Raw genomic sequence first — 16,536 nt, 5'->3', positions numbered from 1 at the left:
CATTCTTCCCTGTTAAAACTCACTCACCATGATGATTCTTGTCTGAATAATATTTCTCTTGAATACTGTCTGTAATAATCTATAAGGAACCATTACGAATCTTAATATCAAGTGCCAACTTTCTAAACAAAAATTTTCCACTTAAAAATAATGATTTGTATATGCGTTGTGGTTACAGGTGTAACATGTCACAAACTCAACACGTGAAAAGCATCAGTTTAAAAAAATACAACAAAACCTTTCAGAAAGTCAATACTTTGTATAAAGGTTCCTTAAATTGAAATATAAAAAAAAACTATAAGTACATGGAATAAAATACAAATATATATATATAGAAGTGTCACGCGTGTACAAATGGATTATGCAAAGAACAACGTTTGAACATGTTCCATGCAAAAAAAATTGACATGAGGACTTTCATTTTTTTCATAACAAAGCAAGAACAATGAACACAAATTGACAATACAAGAATCACTTTTAATTATTTATTTAATATTTATATATATATATATATAAATGATGAAAGCCAACAATTTTCAAGACATTTTTACATATCTTTGCTGTACAGAAAACAACCCATAAAACTAGTAGTCTCTTTGATAACAGATTCATTTAAAAATAGTGTCGATAAAATTATATTTACAATCTTCTCTTTGATGCTTTATTAAACCTATTTACAACCTGTTCTAAATGCTACACTTTCGCAATAAATTTCATCTTATTAAAAAATAATCACAATATAGATCACGTATCACTCAGGTATGACTTGCATTAGGACTTAAAATTCGAATGTTTTCTAATAAAAACTTCTTGATAACATACACAAAAGTGTTCATTTTACCCGTATTTTTCCAAATAGAAAAAAAACATCTGTACATAAACAAAAATTCAAGAAGCACAACTGAATAAATTCGAATTTAAAATCCCAATACATTCCGAAAAATTGGCCAAAGCCATTTTTGCTATTTACATTTAAACTAAATTCTAGCTTTAAAATAATGTATATGTACATGCAATATTTTTAGTTAAAAAATATTCATTTTCAAAAATATAAAAAAACATATTTTAAAACTTTCTTCATACAGGAAAGACTCCATTTTGAATATCAGTAAATTAAAAAAACAAAATGGCTGTAAGTAAACATTTTAGTGTATAATTCTTTTACAAAATTATCTTATTGTGTATTGACATTTCCAATTTTCTCCTCCCTTTTCTTCAAATTTGTTTAATTTTAAGTGATAATAATTACAATTTTAAAGAATGCATCATAAGATGTTCAGAAAAATTTTCATTAAAAAAAACATTGAAGTCTTTAAATAATAGTGTAAGCAAATGGCAAAAAAAAAAAAATTATTAAGAAGATAATAAATTCAATTTAAAACAGTCATAACTATTTTTAAAACAAATGGGGGAAGAAAAAGTCCTAAAAGTTTTGAACAAACCAAAAGAGAGAGACCACTGAAAATTCTGAGACAAAAACTAATTTTATGACAAATACCAAATAACATTTTGTATGCAACATAAATGATACAATCAAAACATAAATGATATGTTTAATGAATTTACAAAGAGCCATTTTGTTATTTTAAGTTACACAAGCTCTTTTATAAAGAATCAAAGATTCATTTTATATAATTTATCGAAAAATAAAACTCGAAACTGTCTTTGTCCAAAATTTAAGCAATTTTGCTGTCAGTTTACTCATTAACTACTCCCACACTTCTTTCATGTGCCTTAAAGTGATGGGCAATGGATCAGGAATGGATTCAAAAGAAGAAAATAAATCTGTTATTGCTACACTCAATCATTTTATTAGGTAGTCAGAGCTGTAGCTAAGGAATCGCCAAAAGAAAAATTGGCTTGAAACCAATTTTCATTATATTTGCACTAAAATTTTACACTAAAAACCAAATATCTTGAAGCGTCCATTCCTCCCAGCTACAATACTGCAAATAGCAAAAAAAAAAAAAACATACCAATGTAACCAAACATTACATATAATTTAGAAAAAATATTACTGAATAACTCTATTGAATTTATATTATTAAAAGCATTTATATTACTAAAGCTATTCACATCTGCTCATTCGGTTTGAGGCTGTTTGGCTGGGGTTGAGATAGGTACCATCTGATTCAGAATATTTTGGGGAAGCCATTTTGCCCAATCTCATCCCTGCACACCTGTAACAACTAGAGATATCAATTAAAATCAAAAGGATTAATTTAGTTCACTTCTATTACCTAGGACTTTAGTGGTAACAACCAGTTGCCATTTTATCAGTTCAAAATTGTGTCGCACGTTATCAAAATGCGACACAGCGTAAGACAAATGCAGATAGCTTTTGTTGCCTGAATTTTTTGTTTACTAAGTCTACTAATTGGGGCCTCAGTGGACGAGCGGTCTAAGAGATTGCTTATCACACTTGAGGCGGTGGGTTCGACTCCCACCCTCGCTCTGGATGTACTTTCCCTTCTTTCTGATGTAAATTCTTTTATGTGTTGTTTATATGTATTCTGTACTGTAATATATCATGCGTAAGGGAGGCAAGACACTCCAATTGTGGTCCTCATCAAAATTAACCCTTGAAATACGCACCAAAAGAAAGTAAGTCTACTAATTTGATTTTCATCTCTAACATGTTGCATTAGTTTTTGTCATGATTAAGGGGACTGAGTTTCGATACGTGTATTTTCTTGACATGCTGTTTTAGATTTGTGAGAAAGATTTGACTGACGACGTTTCCTTGCTCGCGTCATCATGAGTTATGCAGGCTGTTTATATAGCTGTCCTGTGGTTAACTTAAGTTTGCGCATTTTTTCTGAAAGTCAAGCACATGTAGCTTTAAGCCTAGTTAGAGGTCCCTAGAGGCACAAATTACCAGTAGTTTAGACCACCGCAAGTTACTTAATAAACCTCACGATACACTCTCTCAATGAAATGGCAAGATTGCAAAATGTACCGTCTCATAATCACAATAACTAAGTTAAATTAACTAAGTAAAAATTAACTAAAAAGCGTAAAATAAAAAATTATTAAATAAAAACAAAAACCCTGACTGTGTAAAAACCAAAAAAACTAAAAAGAAAAATGTATAAGTCCAGTAGTTTAGAATGTTATTAAGTACTACTGAATAACTACACCATTGAAATAGTTTCATAATCATACACAGATAAGACATCATAAATTCAAAAGCAGAATAAAAACATCAACAGTCGGGCCCATTCAAATTTTACGGGTTCCTTGATTCAGAAAGGAATGGGCCTCGAGTGTTGATCCTTCTATTCTGCTTTTGAATTGATGATTTGTCTTATCTGTGTACGGTTATAAAACTATTTCAACGGTGTGGTTATTCAGTAGTACTTAATAACATTCTAAATTACTGGGCTTATACATTTTTCATTTTAGTTTTTTGGTTTTTACGCAGTACAGGTTTTTGTTTTTATTTAATAATTTTTATTTATATGTTTTTAATACATAACTTGGGCGACAACCAATCAGTTTGGGTTGTTTACAACAACTGATTAACTCATTGCGTAGAAGTGTCTCTGGGTTTTTAATAATTTTTATACAGTTCCACAAGAAAAGTGATGAGATCAACAAGTCCAATCATAAAGTAAATAAAGGAATAAATACTAAGAGATTTATCATTTTAAAGTTAATTTTAAATGCATAAACCTTAGATTTTTTTTTGATGAAATGAAAATATCTCAATGCAAAAAGATAATGAATTTGCAAAGAAAAAGAAGTTGTTTGAGTAAATAACCAAAAACCAAACATACTTAACACTTGCAGTTTATTTTACAATGAAAGTTAATTAACGCACAATACTTTAAAGGAATTTGATATAACTGTCAAAAAGTCGCTTTTTCTGAGCATGGGAACTCTGAATACGAATCAGCACAACAATTTTGGAAATTAAATTTTTTTTTTAATCCCTCCTAAAATATATAAATTGAGTGATTACAAAACTTTAGAATCCATTCCTGCCAAAAAGAAACAAATATATTAAACAGAGACTCTAGCTTGCAAACCTTTTATGCAACCAACAAACATTTCTGGTATATACATGGGACTTGATAGGTATAGCAATCCCAAAATCATAAATACACTCTGTTTATGATTACAATTAACAACCATTTGTGTATAGTTGACAAAAAGCTTACATATTTATTCATCAAAGTTATTTTTGTAATATTATGTAATATATGTACATGCATAAACATTTAAATGCATTAATGCAAACATGAAATCATTTTTTTTTTTCATTAAAATTCATTTTAAACTCAGTACACATTATATTTTAAACGTTTTACATTTTCCTAAATAGAATGATTCAAGTTAGAAAAAAAAATCTGTTGTGCTAAAAACCATGGTTTATATGTTTTACTTAACAAAATTATAGTTTAGATATTCCTATTAATGGCTTTAGCAGTGAAATTCAAAAGAAATGACTGCATATGAAATCGTTTGCTTATTTACATTATGATTTTTTTCGAACACATCCATTTGTTATGCTAAGAAATGGATGTGTTAGCCTAATGTGGTTAAAAATAGCAATAAATAATACTGCCTTAGGCAGGTAAAGGGCAGTAACTGCAAATTTTTCATTTCTCATTTTTTTTGCATTTTTGTCATCTATTTACGTTAGCTTTATGGTATAAGCTTGCTTATTTGGTTTCCACTGAAGAATGCGCAATAAAAACTTCTAATTCGGACATTTCCCTATTAAATTCAAAACACGTTACTTCAAATATCTTAAACTCATTTCTGTAGATACTGCTGTTTACCTGCTCACAGCAGAATAACTAACACATGCTACTTTGATTTCAGGATTAAAATATTCTTTTCTTTTTTGGAATTGTTTCAAAAATCAAAATGAGTCTGGTGTTTAAATTTCTAATTTTATGCCTAAAAAAATTAATTAAATGTATTAAATTAACTCTTTCAAAAATTTCAAGGAGGAAAATATTTAAAAAAATACTTGATCAAAATTAATTATAAAATACAAAATTAGGTTTTGTTAAGAAAGCAAGGTACATATCAAAACGTGTGACAAAAAAATATTTTTAATCAACTGTAAGTATTAGTTGCTTTTACTACATTTTATACAGTGAAATATACACTTAAATTTTTTTTAAATTCTTCTTTTGTGCAAAAATTTTTTCTTTTACATCCTAAAATCAAAACTATTGCTTTAAAAGCTCTAACAATTAAAGATTTATATAAAAGTATCGCTAACGATTGCAATGGCATGAACCAACATTTAAGATTAATAAATTTCTATATAAAGGGAGAAATATTAATGAAAACTTTAAATGAAACTGATAACTAATGATATCAGAGCTCATTAGCAGTTTGAAATTGCACTTGATTTCAATTTTTTATTTGGAAAAAAGAAGAAATGGGGCCAATAGGTCGACTAACTGTATGCTAAAATAAATGAGGGGGAAAACAGGAAGCACATGGTCAACCATTTTTTTTAATTCATCATATGTTTTAAACTACTCATGAAATGTGACAAAATTAATAACTAATAAGCATGAGAAAATTCACTATGTATTTTCTAAAAAGAGAGAGAAGGTTTGCACATATTCTAATAATTTCATAAGTCTCAAGCAAGAACAACATTATAGTTATACATACAAAAATTTCATATTTATTAAAAATATGGGAGGGGGGAATTCAGCAGATTTTTGAGGCAAAAACCATGTAATAATAATAATAATTTAAAAAGAAAAAAAATCAAAAGTTACAATGAGTTTAAGCAAAGAAAAACTTAATAGTAATTTAAAAAGAATGTCTATTCTAATAATGATAATTACTTTTTTAAATAAGGAAAATTAACTAATTCAGTAAGGAAGGGGAAGAAAACGCATCAAAAAATACATCCTTTCAAGTATTAAAATATCTTACGTAAATAAAATAGTTTAACTACTTTTCACACATTATACTCGTATAAAATACTACAATGACATTTTCAATTGTGACATAATGACTTCTTACAAAAATTCTACAATGAAAGCATAAAAGTGACAATGATGTTCATACATGTATTGTTATAACATGCTCAATTTAGTTGTTTTTTGGAGAAATAATCTTATACTTCTAAAATCTGACTTATAAGGGAAAAAATAATTTGCAGAAAAAAGATACGCTCATCTCTAAATATTTTGTTATTCATTTTTAATGATGCTGCTAAAACTTTCCAGTTTAAAGCCAGTAGGTTAAAGTTTGGAAACTTTAACCTACTAGCTTTACATTCTTGATTGGCAAAACATTTTCTTTAAGCATAGCAAAAATTTTACTTAAAAACACTAAACTGAAAAAAATCAAATCAAAATGAAATTTAATTAAATCAATCAGTCATTGGCTAATAAATGATACAGTTAACAAGAGTAAATAACGTATATACCCAACACAAACTAGCAAATTCATTGCAGACACTTGATTCAGGGTTTAAAGAGGACCATTTTCAATGCAAATGAGTATGATATTTAGGATGAAAAGACATCTGATAAAAAGTTTTTCTCTTTTTGTCTGCAATCAAGTTGCTAACTTGCGCTGGATATACGTTGCTTACTATTTTTATTTGTTGCACAAAGGTATTAATTCTCTTCATTATATATGATAGTTTTAAAATAAATAAAACCGGTTTCCATCAAAGTTACATTTCAAAAGCTGATATTAATTATTTTTAAATCGGGAAGTCCAAAAACTTTAAACCCAACATTCAACTAAATTTAACTTGAAGAAGCGAATTTTTAATAGGCTTTCTTCTGTGGGGGAAAAAAATCATTAAACATTTTTCAGTGACATAAAAATGTGCAAAAGAAAACAACCAAATTTTAAATTTACAAAATTCTAAAACCCATTTCTGCACTTCAAACAGATGTTAAAAGTTTTCTGTTTAAATTTGCTTGAAAGACGATAATTTCCCAGTAATATTTTGTACATTTAGTACAGTACAGAGATAAGTGTTTATGAAAAAACTTATAATAAGTATGTTGTACACTTACAAAAGCACTCTTGAAGCAGGAATTTATCATTAGATTCAAAAGTGCAGTAAAAATTACAAATTTTCAATATTTTTACACTACTTCTTAAATATTTTGCAAGTCTTTAAACTGTGCTGCAAATAAGCAACAATATATACTTGTTTAATGTACTGAATCAAGTATTTGAAGGAAATGAAAATAGTAAGTTTGTGTGCTGAAAAATAAATTGTGAAAACAACGTCATTAAAGATAAAATATTTGATTTGTGTGCTGGGAGTACGAAGAACACCTTTCTCAATGCAAAAGCCTTTGTTGATTTTGGAAAACTATCTTTTACCCAAAAGCTGTCTCATTTTTCGTTGAAAAGGTGTTCATTGAAATCCTGAAACAAATTTTCAGTAAGTAGTCGCTCTATAGCCAGGGCTAAGGCATAGGTACATGAAATACATCGCCAGCTCAGTCATTCCAGCAGAGGACTGCAGTTTCGTGGTTATTAGCACTCATCAGCCCAGCTTAGGAAGTGACTGAGCTGGAGGTGGAAAACCTCTTAAGGAAGCCAAGAGTGCCAAACAAGCTGGTAGCTAATATAGAATTAGCACTGACCAAACGAGTGACCGAAGCAATGGTTCGGTTCAACTCAAAGATTGAAAGCAAAGATTGGTAATTTCAGTTATTTTCTGCCTCAGCCCTGTCTATGGGGCTGTAACTTACTGAAATTACCATGCCTTGCCTTCAATCTTCGAGTTGAACCAAACCATTGCTTCGGTCGCTGGTCTGGTCAGTGCTAATTCTATATTAGCTACCAGCTTGTTTGGCACTCTTGGCTTCCTTAAGAGGTTTTCCACCTCCAGCTCAGTCACTTCCTATGCCGGGCTGATGAGTGCTAATAAGCACGAAACAGCAGTCCTCGGCTGGAATGACTGAGCTGGGGGTGTATTTCATGTGCCTGAAACAAATGTTAGCAAAGTATTTTCCAATATATTGTGCTCTAATATTGTTTTATCAATTATAAAACATTAATAGGATAATGGCACCAGTAACAGACAGTCGTAAGTTTGGACTTAAATAATAAGAATTTTATGCATGTAAAACCGATGTTGCTCCGACCCAGGAATACAGTGCAACTATCAAGTGTTATCAGAGGGAATTTGATGAGCCAGTTGGTATTTACAAAACAAGGCAGTGGTGAAAGGTTATGAACAGCCACCACGAGGTCTGCCGATGTTTCATGTTCATTTGAATTTATTAAGGTTTTAGATCTAAAAATAAAGAACTTTTGCACATTTTGAAGAGAAAAGGAGAATTTTCTCCATTACTCATCCTTTTCTAATCCTATCTGTTACTGGGTACCATCAAAATTGTCAGTGTCTGTTACTGGGGGTCGGACCATTTTTCGAAATTGAGCAAGTAAAAATGGAGTTAACTAATTCAGAGGATCCAGAAGCAAGCAAACGTTATATGAGATGTAGTTGCATGAGTAAAAAAATAGTTTTAAATGTCTAAATGCATTAAAAGACGCAGAACATTGAGTTAACCTGAGAGCATGGTCCTCTCTTAAGCATGTCTGTTACTGGTGCCGTTGTCCTACATTCAGTTAAAAGTTACAACTGTATCAAATTACAAATAGCCAACAGTTATGCACAAACCAAACTTTTATCCAGAAGAAATTTGGCTAAAGGTTTAAATCAGACATAACCTTCCTTCAAAAATTATATCATACACATAGTTAAACCTATATATAAGATTTCAGGTGTATTTCAGTTTAAACAAAAAAAAAAAAAAAAACAATAGCAAAATATATGATCAAATTTAATTATTTTTAAAATTATTTTTCTAAAATAATTCAGAACATTCTTATTCACAATCATACAAGAATAAAAAATGTTACATAGAAATATGATGTGAATAAAAATGCATTGTATTTTCACTTCAAGCTTATATTTTCTTTTACATTCAGTGGGACCTGTAGCTGTGTAGTATTTTTTCAAAGGTTAACAAATACGTAATACCAATATTTTAATAGATCTTTCAACTAGATTTTGAGAGTAATAAAAAATGTTTTATAAATTGGAGATTTTTTTTTCTTTTTCATAAGCTGTGTGATATATTTAGTCGGTGTTCCTAGCAAAAGTGTCCCCCCTTCCCCCCAAAAAACTTTTTATATTTCATGTAAACATGAAGTTCTGATTAATTTTCAGAAACATTGTAAATTATGTGGTGCAGCTAAAGTTTATGTTTACATAAGTTCAATTTTGCAGGGGGAGAAAGAGAGAAAATAAATTTTGAAATCATTGTTACTTTTGCTAGGAATTATTTTACATGCTGCATAAATAGGATTGTTGTCAAACAAAAGGTTTCAAGGGCAATGGAAGCAGTCTGGACCCCCCCCCCCCCCCCATGTGCGCCACTGCCAAGATTTAATGTATTTGATTGGTTGTTCCTAAAATACTGTTCTCTGCCTTAAAATGGTTGATCTCTATTTCTACAACCACAACACAGTATAAGAAGGAAACTTGCACTAACTACTCTTTGTTGAATATGAATATGAGAGCGAGGAAACTGAATGCAAAAAATTAACTTTCTTGAAGTGAAAGAAACATTTATATACTTTCATAACAGATAACTACATTAAAAGTGCATAACACGTGTAAATAAAAAGCTTTGATAAAAACCATTTTTCTTTCAATGCTCTCAAGAATTTTTGCAATAAAAATCAATCTTAAAACATATACAAATAAAATTTAAAATAAAATCTAAACAAAACAATCAAAAAGAAAAAAAACTTTCAACAGCTAAAAATTCCATCACATAAACATTGCATCTTTGAAAGAATAAATAATAATGAAAGGCAAATTTTTGATGACCTTAGAAATACATGTGTATTGATATACGTACAATGTGGACGACCTGTGTAAAACATCAACAAACCATTGTTTTTTAACTCAATTGTCCTAAACCGCCATCACATTCCCCTTTGGCAACTCTTTCCAGAACTTCATTCACAAATACAGCAGTATTCCCAGCAACTTTGTGAGGTTCTAAGTAGAAGACAAATAAAAAGAAATTTAATGCAATACTGAAGTGACAGTAAAGAGACATTAGTTAAATAGTAGTAAAAATACATTTGTAAAACAGTAGTAAAAATACATTAATTTAAAAGAGAGCGAAAGAAAAAAGCAATACAGTCCACTCACGCTACAACACAATTTAATTTACATGAAATGGCTATAACGTGAAATTTTTGAATTTAGAGCTAACGCGAATTCCTCGTCCACAACACAAATAATTTTCAAAAGAAGTATCGGCTACTAAGTACTGATTTCGTGAATATTATTACATATGTTTAGCATCACTGACAGCGAAAGTTCGCACACCAAACTAGTTCACACCTTGCGCTGTTAGTGCATCAAATAACTACTCAGTATCTTTCATTTATCTTTTTTTCATTCTAAATATTAAAGTTGATAAAATATAATGGCATCTTAGTGCGCGGTTTTATCTAAAGTTTGTAAAGATGAAAGTTTTTCTGACAAAAAAAAGGGCTAAGATTCTATATATGCTTGAACAACTACCAACAGTCAAAGGTAGCACGACATAAATATGAGTGAATCTACCATACATACAATTCAAAAGTCAAAACAAAAAGATATCCATAAAAGTTCAGAACTTGGTTTCAATATTGAAGCTTGCAGAGTAATGTCTGAGTAAACTAAGTATTATGAAAATGGAAGCTGCTCTTGTATTGTGGTTTAAAGATAATAGGAAGATGAACTGTTGCCATACACGGAAACGCATTAAAGAAAAGGCAAAGCAACTATATTTTAGAATGTATTAAATAATAATCTGATCATGGAGCATAAATCATCATCTTCTTCATTTTTTACTCATAATTATTATTACTACTAATCCACTGTGAGTACCGTGTTGTTTTATTAAGTCTTTGATTATTCATTTTGTGCACCTTAAAGTATTTCATGTTTAATAAAACAGCTTTTTTTTTAATTTTTCAAATCCAGTAAAAGTTTAGTTCTTTAAGTAAGAAACAGTGAGGAATGCTTTAAAGCAGTCTGAGGGGTGTTTATAAGTGTCTAAAAGAATTTAGTATGCTTTAAAAAAAAAAAAATTATGCATACATTTTTCTACAATGCGAAATTTGGACTTACACGAGGAATCTTGGAAAGCATCCCTCGAATAAGTCGGGACTCGACTGTATAAATTTAGAAATTTGGTGAGAAAAAAAAATGCAAATTAAGTAGTTTTTCCCAATCATATGTAATTTTTCAAAGGAAAAAATTGCTAAAAACAACTTCAAGTGATATTTCTCATTCTTCAATAAATTTGAGAGTAGAAATAAAAGCTTTTAATGAAGTAAAGACTGCATTCCTAACTTACTCCGATGTTTCAGGCATGAGATTTTTCCAGCTTTTTAAACCTTTCCTCCTTTTTTTGCCTCTTTCAAGCCTTATTTTCCTCAGAAATCGGGAAAAAATAAGATTTTTTAAAAATTTTCAGTCGCCGATTTCTTAATCTTTCTATTTTTCCCCCTCAAATCTTCATCCTCCGCGATATCTGCCAAAAACGTATATTTTGGAATCATGCCAACGACGTTAAACACATGCTGCGCCGAAAGTTGCATGCCTCGTTTGAGATTTCAATCTTTTTGCATCCTGCAAGTATTTCAATTATTTTTAATGTTGAGTGGTTTTTTACTATATGCTACCTTATATCTGCTTATTTTATTCATCATTTTCAATAATAATTTTATTACTTTAATTTATTTTAGAAGAAATGCAAAAGTTAATCAAAAATGTGGCTTAACACCCACAGCCTCGAATTTTATTAAAACTTGGCATGGTTACTTTTTTTGTGTATTTAAGAAAGTAAAAAATATTTATTGTGAATCTCAAACGGTTTAGGCTTTACAGCCTGTTAAAAGTTTTGTGATTTCTTGAGGCAGCTGCAAGTTGTTCTTTTGATTATGAAATCATATTAAGAAGTTTTAAAAACAAATTTTGGGTTCCAATGCAAGGAAAAAGATAACCAATTGTTTATATACACATATTTATTTATTTTCAATTCTTACTATGAAAAATATGTTCTACCTCATGAAGAAATTTTAGATTTTTCTCTCTGTTGTAAATTTTTACTTTCCAAACAGACGTAATTTTAAAATCTATGTTCTCACTTGTTTAAAACTATAAACTCATACGTTTTTAATGAAAAAAAAATATTTTTCTCTAAAAAAAATATAAAAGTTGACACTATTGTGTGATTTAGCCAAGATTGATTGACTCCCCCAACCCTTTATTGAAGGACTCAGGGGTTAGAAATTGTTGCCTCTTTTGCAAAATTTAGATTTATTTAGGATTAAATACACTTGCAGAAAATGGTGAAATGCAGCAAATTGTACAAAATTATTACTTATACTTAATTACGTATTACCTTTAAAACTGGTAAATTAGCCATTTTTTGTTGAATTTTTGAATATCATGGCTTCCAGGTTCTATTATTTTAATGCAGTTTTGGATATCATCCCTTTCGCAATTTTTTTTTGGATACCATCCCTTTTACAAATTTTTTAAGATTTCCTCCTTTTTGCTCTCTGACCACTCTCATCCCTAAGACATCGAACACAATTAAACAAACGCGCCATTCAACAAGGCATCCGCCAACACTTTCTACTCGGTAGCCAAGCTGCGCAGTCGATCACCTCAATCTGCTCGGAGTGGTCTGAGGATAAAACAACTTTCAGTAATTGCTAAGTCTGGGAGTTTTGTGAAACTTTCATTTTTAGGGGGTCGGAATTTTGCGATGGGTCCGTTTTTAGGGGTCCAAATTTTGTGAACGGACTTAATTTTTATCTAGATTGACTTCTGAAGGGATATTTTTTTCCCTCTCTGTATATTTTAGAGAATCTTCTGTTCGGCAATAATTTCGCCAAATTCGAATTTTGTTCGACGATTTTACGATTTTATCGTATTTGGCGCATTGGCGATTGCTTAACGCGGTCCCTGTAAATGTTTCCTGATTTATGTGATTTTTTGGGTGTCTCCCCAGTTTTGCCAACATTTCATTTGCCCCCCACCCCATTTTCTAATTTTAATCATCCTTTTTGATACATTAAAAGGGGTAGGGAATTTGAAATATCGGTGAAACTGAAGAAACTGGGGACAAATCATTTTTTGGTAATGATTTGAAATCTGCCTGTGTTGACTATCAACCTGAATCGATTAAAATAATCTATATTAACGTGAGCGAAGCTGCAAGTCAAAGCTAGTAAGACATAAGTCAACTGTGTCCACAAATAATTATGAAAGTTAAAAAAGAGGTGCATGCACTCATGTCTTTGCATTAAAAATTTTACTTTTAAAATTGAAATACCTAAAGGAATAGGGGTGCCAAAATTAAAAACTTCTCACCTGTTTTGAGGGAAGACATAGTAATAGTAGCTATCTAATAATAGTAGCTTTTGAAGGTATGATTTCGAAAAACTTTTTACCGAAAGCCTACCTACAGTTTGACTTTTACGCATGTTTTTTAAGAAATTTTCAAAAGTCCACTTACGTCATTTTACTCTTTAGTACTATGTTTAAGAAGAGTTTTCAGATTTAAGTGGATTTTGAAGGGGAAAAAACGGAAAAAGCACGGGTTTTTTTTAATCAAAAACCAGGGTTTGATCAAAAACTGAGTTGGGGTGGAATTTTTCAAAAAAAAACTTTAAAAAAAAAAAAACCTGGTGACATATTGAGCATCGGGGAAAAAATCATTATCCCGCCCTCCCCCTCCTTCCCACTCAGTGTGATGCATCTTGATTTTTAGTTTAAAAACTTTGGTCACATTATTTATGTATGAAACAGCCTGTTAATAATTTTGATCAAATGAAGTCGGCAATCGGCAATTCAAAACAATAGTTACCATTAGTCGCCAAAAAGGTAGCAATCTTTTTAGAGCAGTTGGACACCTTTTTGTCATGAAGATTTTCAATCTTGTATCTCAAAACTTCACGAGTTTCGAGTAAGATGCTGAGAAGCTTCTCTGAAATGAAAAATTATTTATCAATCAGTGATTTCATACCACATACATACAACTATAATGTTAAAACTGTCATAAATACAAGTGCTTAAAGTAATGGTTTCCAATCTGTAGAAACCTCTCTATTGGCTTTCCACAAATGTCACACTTTGAGGGGGGTTTGTGCAATCGCAACAGTTTGTGACAAGGGGGAGGAAGGATGTAACAAGAAATATGACATCAATCATTCATTTTTTATGATAGGTTAATAAAAAAATGTGACATGTGACAAATAGAGGGGGTATGGTGAAGTGAGACAACATGAACAAAAGGGGTCAAAAAAGGTGAAAAAAAAGTGTGACATCATTTATGGACAGCCTGTTAAGGGGCATTTTTTAGACAAATTATAAGATGGAAAAATGCCGAGAATGAAAGAGAACGTAGTTAGTTGACCAATAACATGAAACTATTGGAAGTTTTTAATTCTAAGGAACATTTTAAAAGAATTAAGATTTTTTCTCAACAATATTATTTTTTTATTATTAAAACAACTTGGTTTTCCCAAGATGTGTTCTTTTCATATCCTCAGTTAGGAAGAATAGTTTTGAAAAATATTTAACACAACATTCTGGGGAGGCACGTGCCTTGTGCCACCCATTTCAATGATTTATAATTTTATCAATATTACAAGAGGGGAAAAAAGAACGCTTATTTTACATTTCTCAAAAACTCCTGCATTAACTTTATTTTACACTGCATTAACACCCGCTTTAACAATAGGGCTCGACCGATGGCATTTTTTGGCCGATGGGCCGATGCCGATTGTAGGCCGATTGTTCAAAGATGGCCGATGGCCGATTGTTTTCCTCCAAATGGCCGATGGCCGATGGCAAAAAAAAAAAAAATCTAACAGAAATAAATTGATAAGATTGTCAGGGATTTAAAGAATCATTGATTCATTTCACTTTACTTCCTTTCTACGAATAAAGAATTGTAATCACAAAAAAAAAAAACAGATTCAGACCTAAATTTCTATTTTACTATCACCAAATTTATACTTCACAAGTTTTTTCGGCACATCTGTACATACATATGTACCTAAGAACATATAGATAACCAAATATCCATTTTGAACGCCTCCTCAGTTAATTATCGCAAATTCTTTTGTGATGTCTTCATGCGCGTAAACTTGCGTCACTCAAAAACGTTATGAAATAGTAAATTGAAAACTCATACGTACGTAGTATGTTCTAACAGTTCGAGGTCAAGTTGTATAAAACCTTACCCTGAATAGTTCCCATTACCGAAGCATATATCTATCTACAAAAGAGTCACCTTGAACGATTATGCACTTCTGCCAACGTTCGTATAGCTTTTAGAAGCACTCCTGGAAGACATTTTTCGCAAATTCCTGTAAGGCCTCTTGCGCTGCTGCTTTAACTTCATCGTGGGGAAGAAGGTGACTTTCATGTTGAGGATGCACGGTTCAATTGGTCAATACTCTGATATGACAATCAAATAACATAACGTTTCGTCGGACTTAGCTCCGTGTGACTTTTACCTGTTCCCAGCAAAAAAACATTTGCATAGACGCCGCTTTTTTCCGTCAGGAGAAGATGAAGCTGCATCATAGAAGGTAGCGAAAAATGGCTTCCAGGGGTGTTTCCAAAAGTTATATGAACGCTGGCAGAAGTACATAATCCCTTAAGGCGACCTTTTGAAGGTGGATGTGCTTCGGTAATGTGAACTATTCTGGGTAAGATTTTATGCAGCTTGTCCCCGAACTTTTGCATCGTACTACGTACAATCTGTATAGGGTGTAGTTATGCTTCTCCTTTTTTGACTGCTATATGATGAAAGAGAAAGAACAATAGCCAAAAAAAGAAGGAAGAAAAGCAAAGAGACTGTTTATAACCAATTGATTAGTTTTTTTTTTAAATTGAGCATATAACTAAGATTTCAGTAATGGTGTAATAATGTATGGATTTAGGTACACTAAACATAGTTAAAAAAATTAAATTACATTGTTTAATCATTCAAAAAAAATAATAAGAAGAAGAATAGAGCTATGAAACCGTCAACAAATTACGCAATTAAAGTGGAAAGATTGCACGTAGACATTTTTTAGTCATCAAATTAAACAAAAAAGGTAACAGATAAATTACAATATTAAATCAAAATAGAAATATTTTTATACTTATTTAAAATTTATGAATAGAAAAGTTTGCATTTTTCATAAAAGCTATAACAGTGACATACATTTTGTTGAAAAAAAATAGCTATGAAAAGAGCAAGGTTCTTAAAACGCAGGTACAATAAACAAACTCAATATTTACACCAAGTTAATAACTGAATATATATACTACTTGATCTGATGTTTGCACACATAGTATTGAACAATTTGATTGTTTAATCTTTTATGAAGCTTTACAAATAAGTTCAAATTAAATTTTTCAATTTAACAATAATTTTCTGAAATTTGAAAAATTGCATAATAGAAAATCCTTGAAACTTTCTGTAAAAAACGATA

General features: G+C 30.6%; 1 protein-coding gene across 1 annotated transcript in view; it reads right to left on the bottom strand.

Moving 5' to 3' along the window:
* Nucleotides 1-9,932: 9,932 nt before the first annotated feature.
* Nucleotides 9,933-16,536, bottom strand: part of LOC129226348 (CREB3 regulatory factor-like) — a 29,638-nt gene continuing 23,034 nt past the window's right edge. The window contains exons 4-5 of the mRNA XM_054860951.1: nt 13,911-14,030; nt 9,933-10,033 (exon numbers count right to left, since the gene is read on the bottom strand). Of these exons, the coding sequence (XP_054716926.1) occupies nt 9,933-10,033; nt 13,911-14,030 (221 nt within the window). The remainder of the gene's footprint in view (nt 10,034-13,910; nt 14,031-16,536) is intronic.

The sequence above is a fragment of the Uloborus diversus genome, chromosome 7 (assembly GCF_026930045.1).
Source record: "Uloborus diversus isolate 005 chromosome 7, Udiv.v.3.1, whole genome shotgun sequence".
Classification (NCBI taxonomy): domain Eukaryota; kingdom Metazoa; phylum Arthropoda; class Arachnida; order Araneae; family Uloboridae; genus Uloborus; species Uloborus diversus.
The sequence above is the reverse complement of the archived record's forward strand: the minus strand, read 5'-3'. Positions and strand labels throughout refer to the sequence as shown.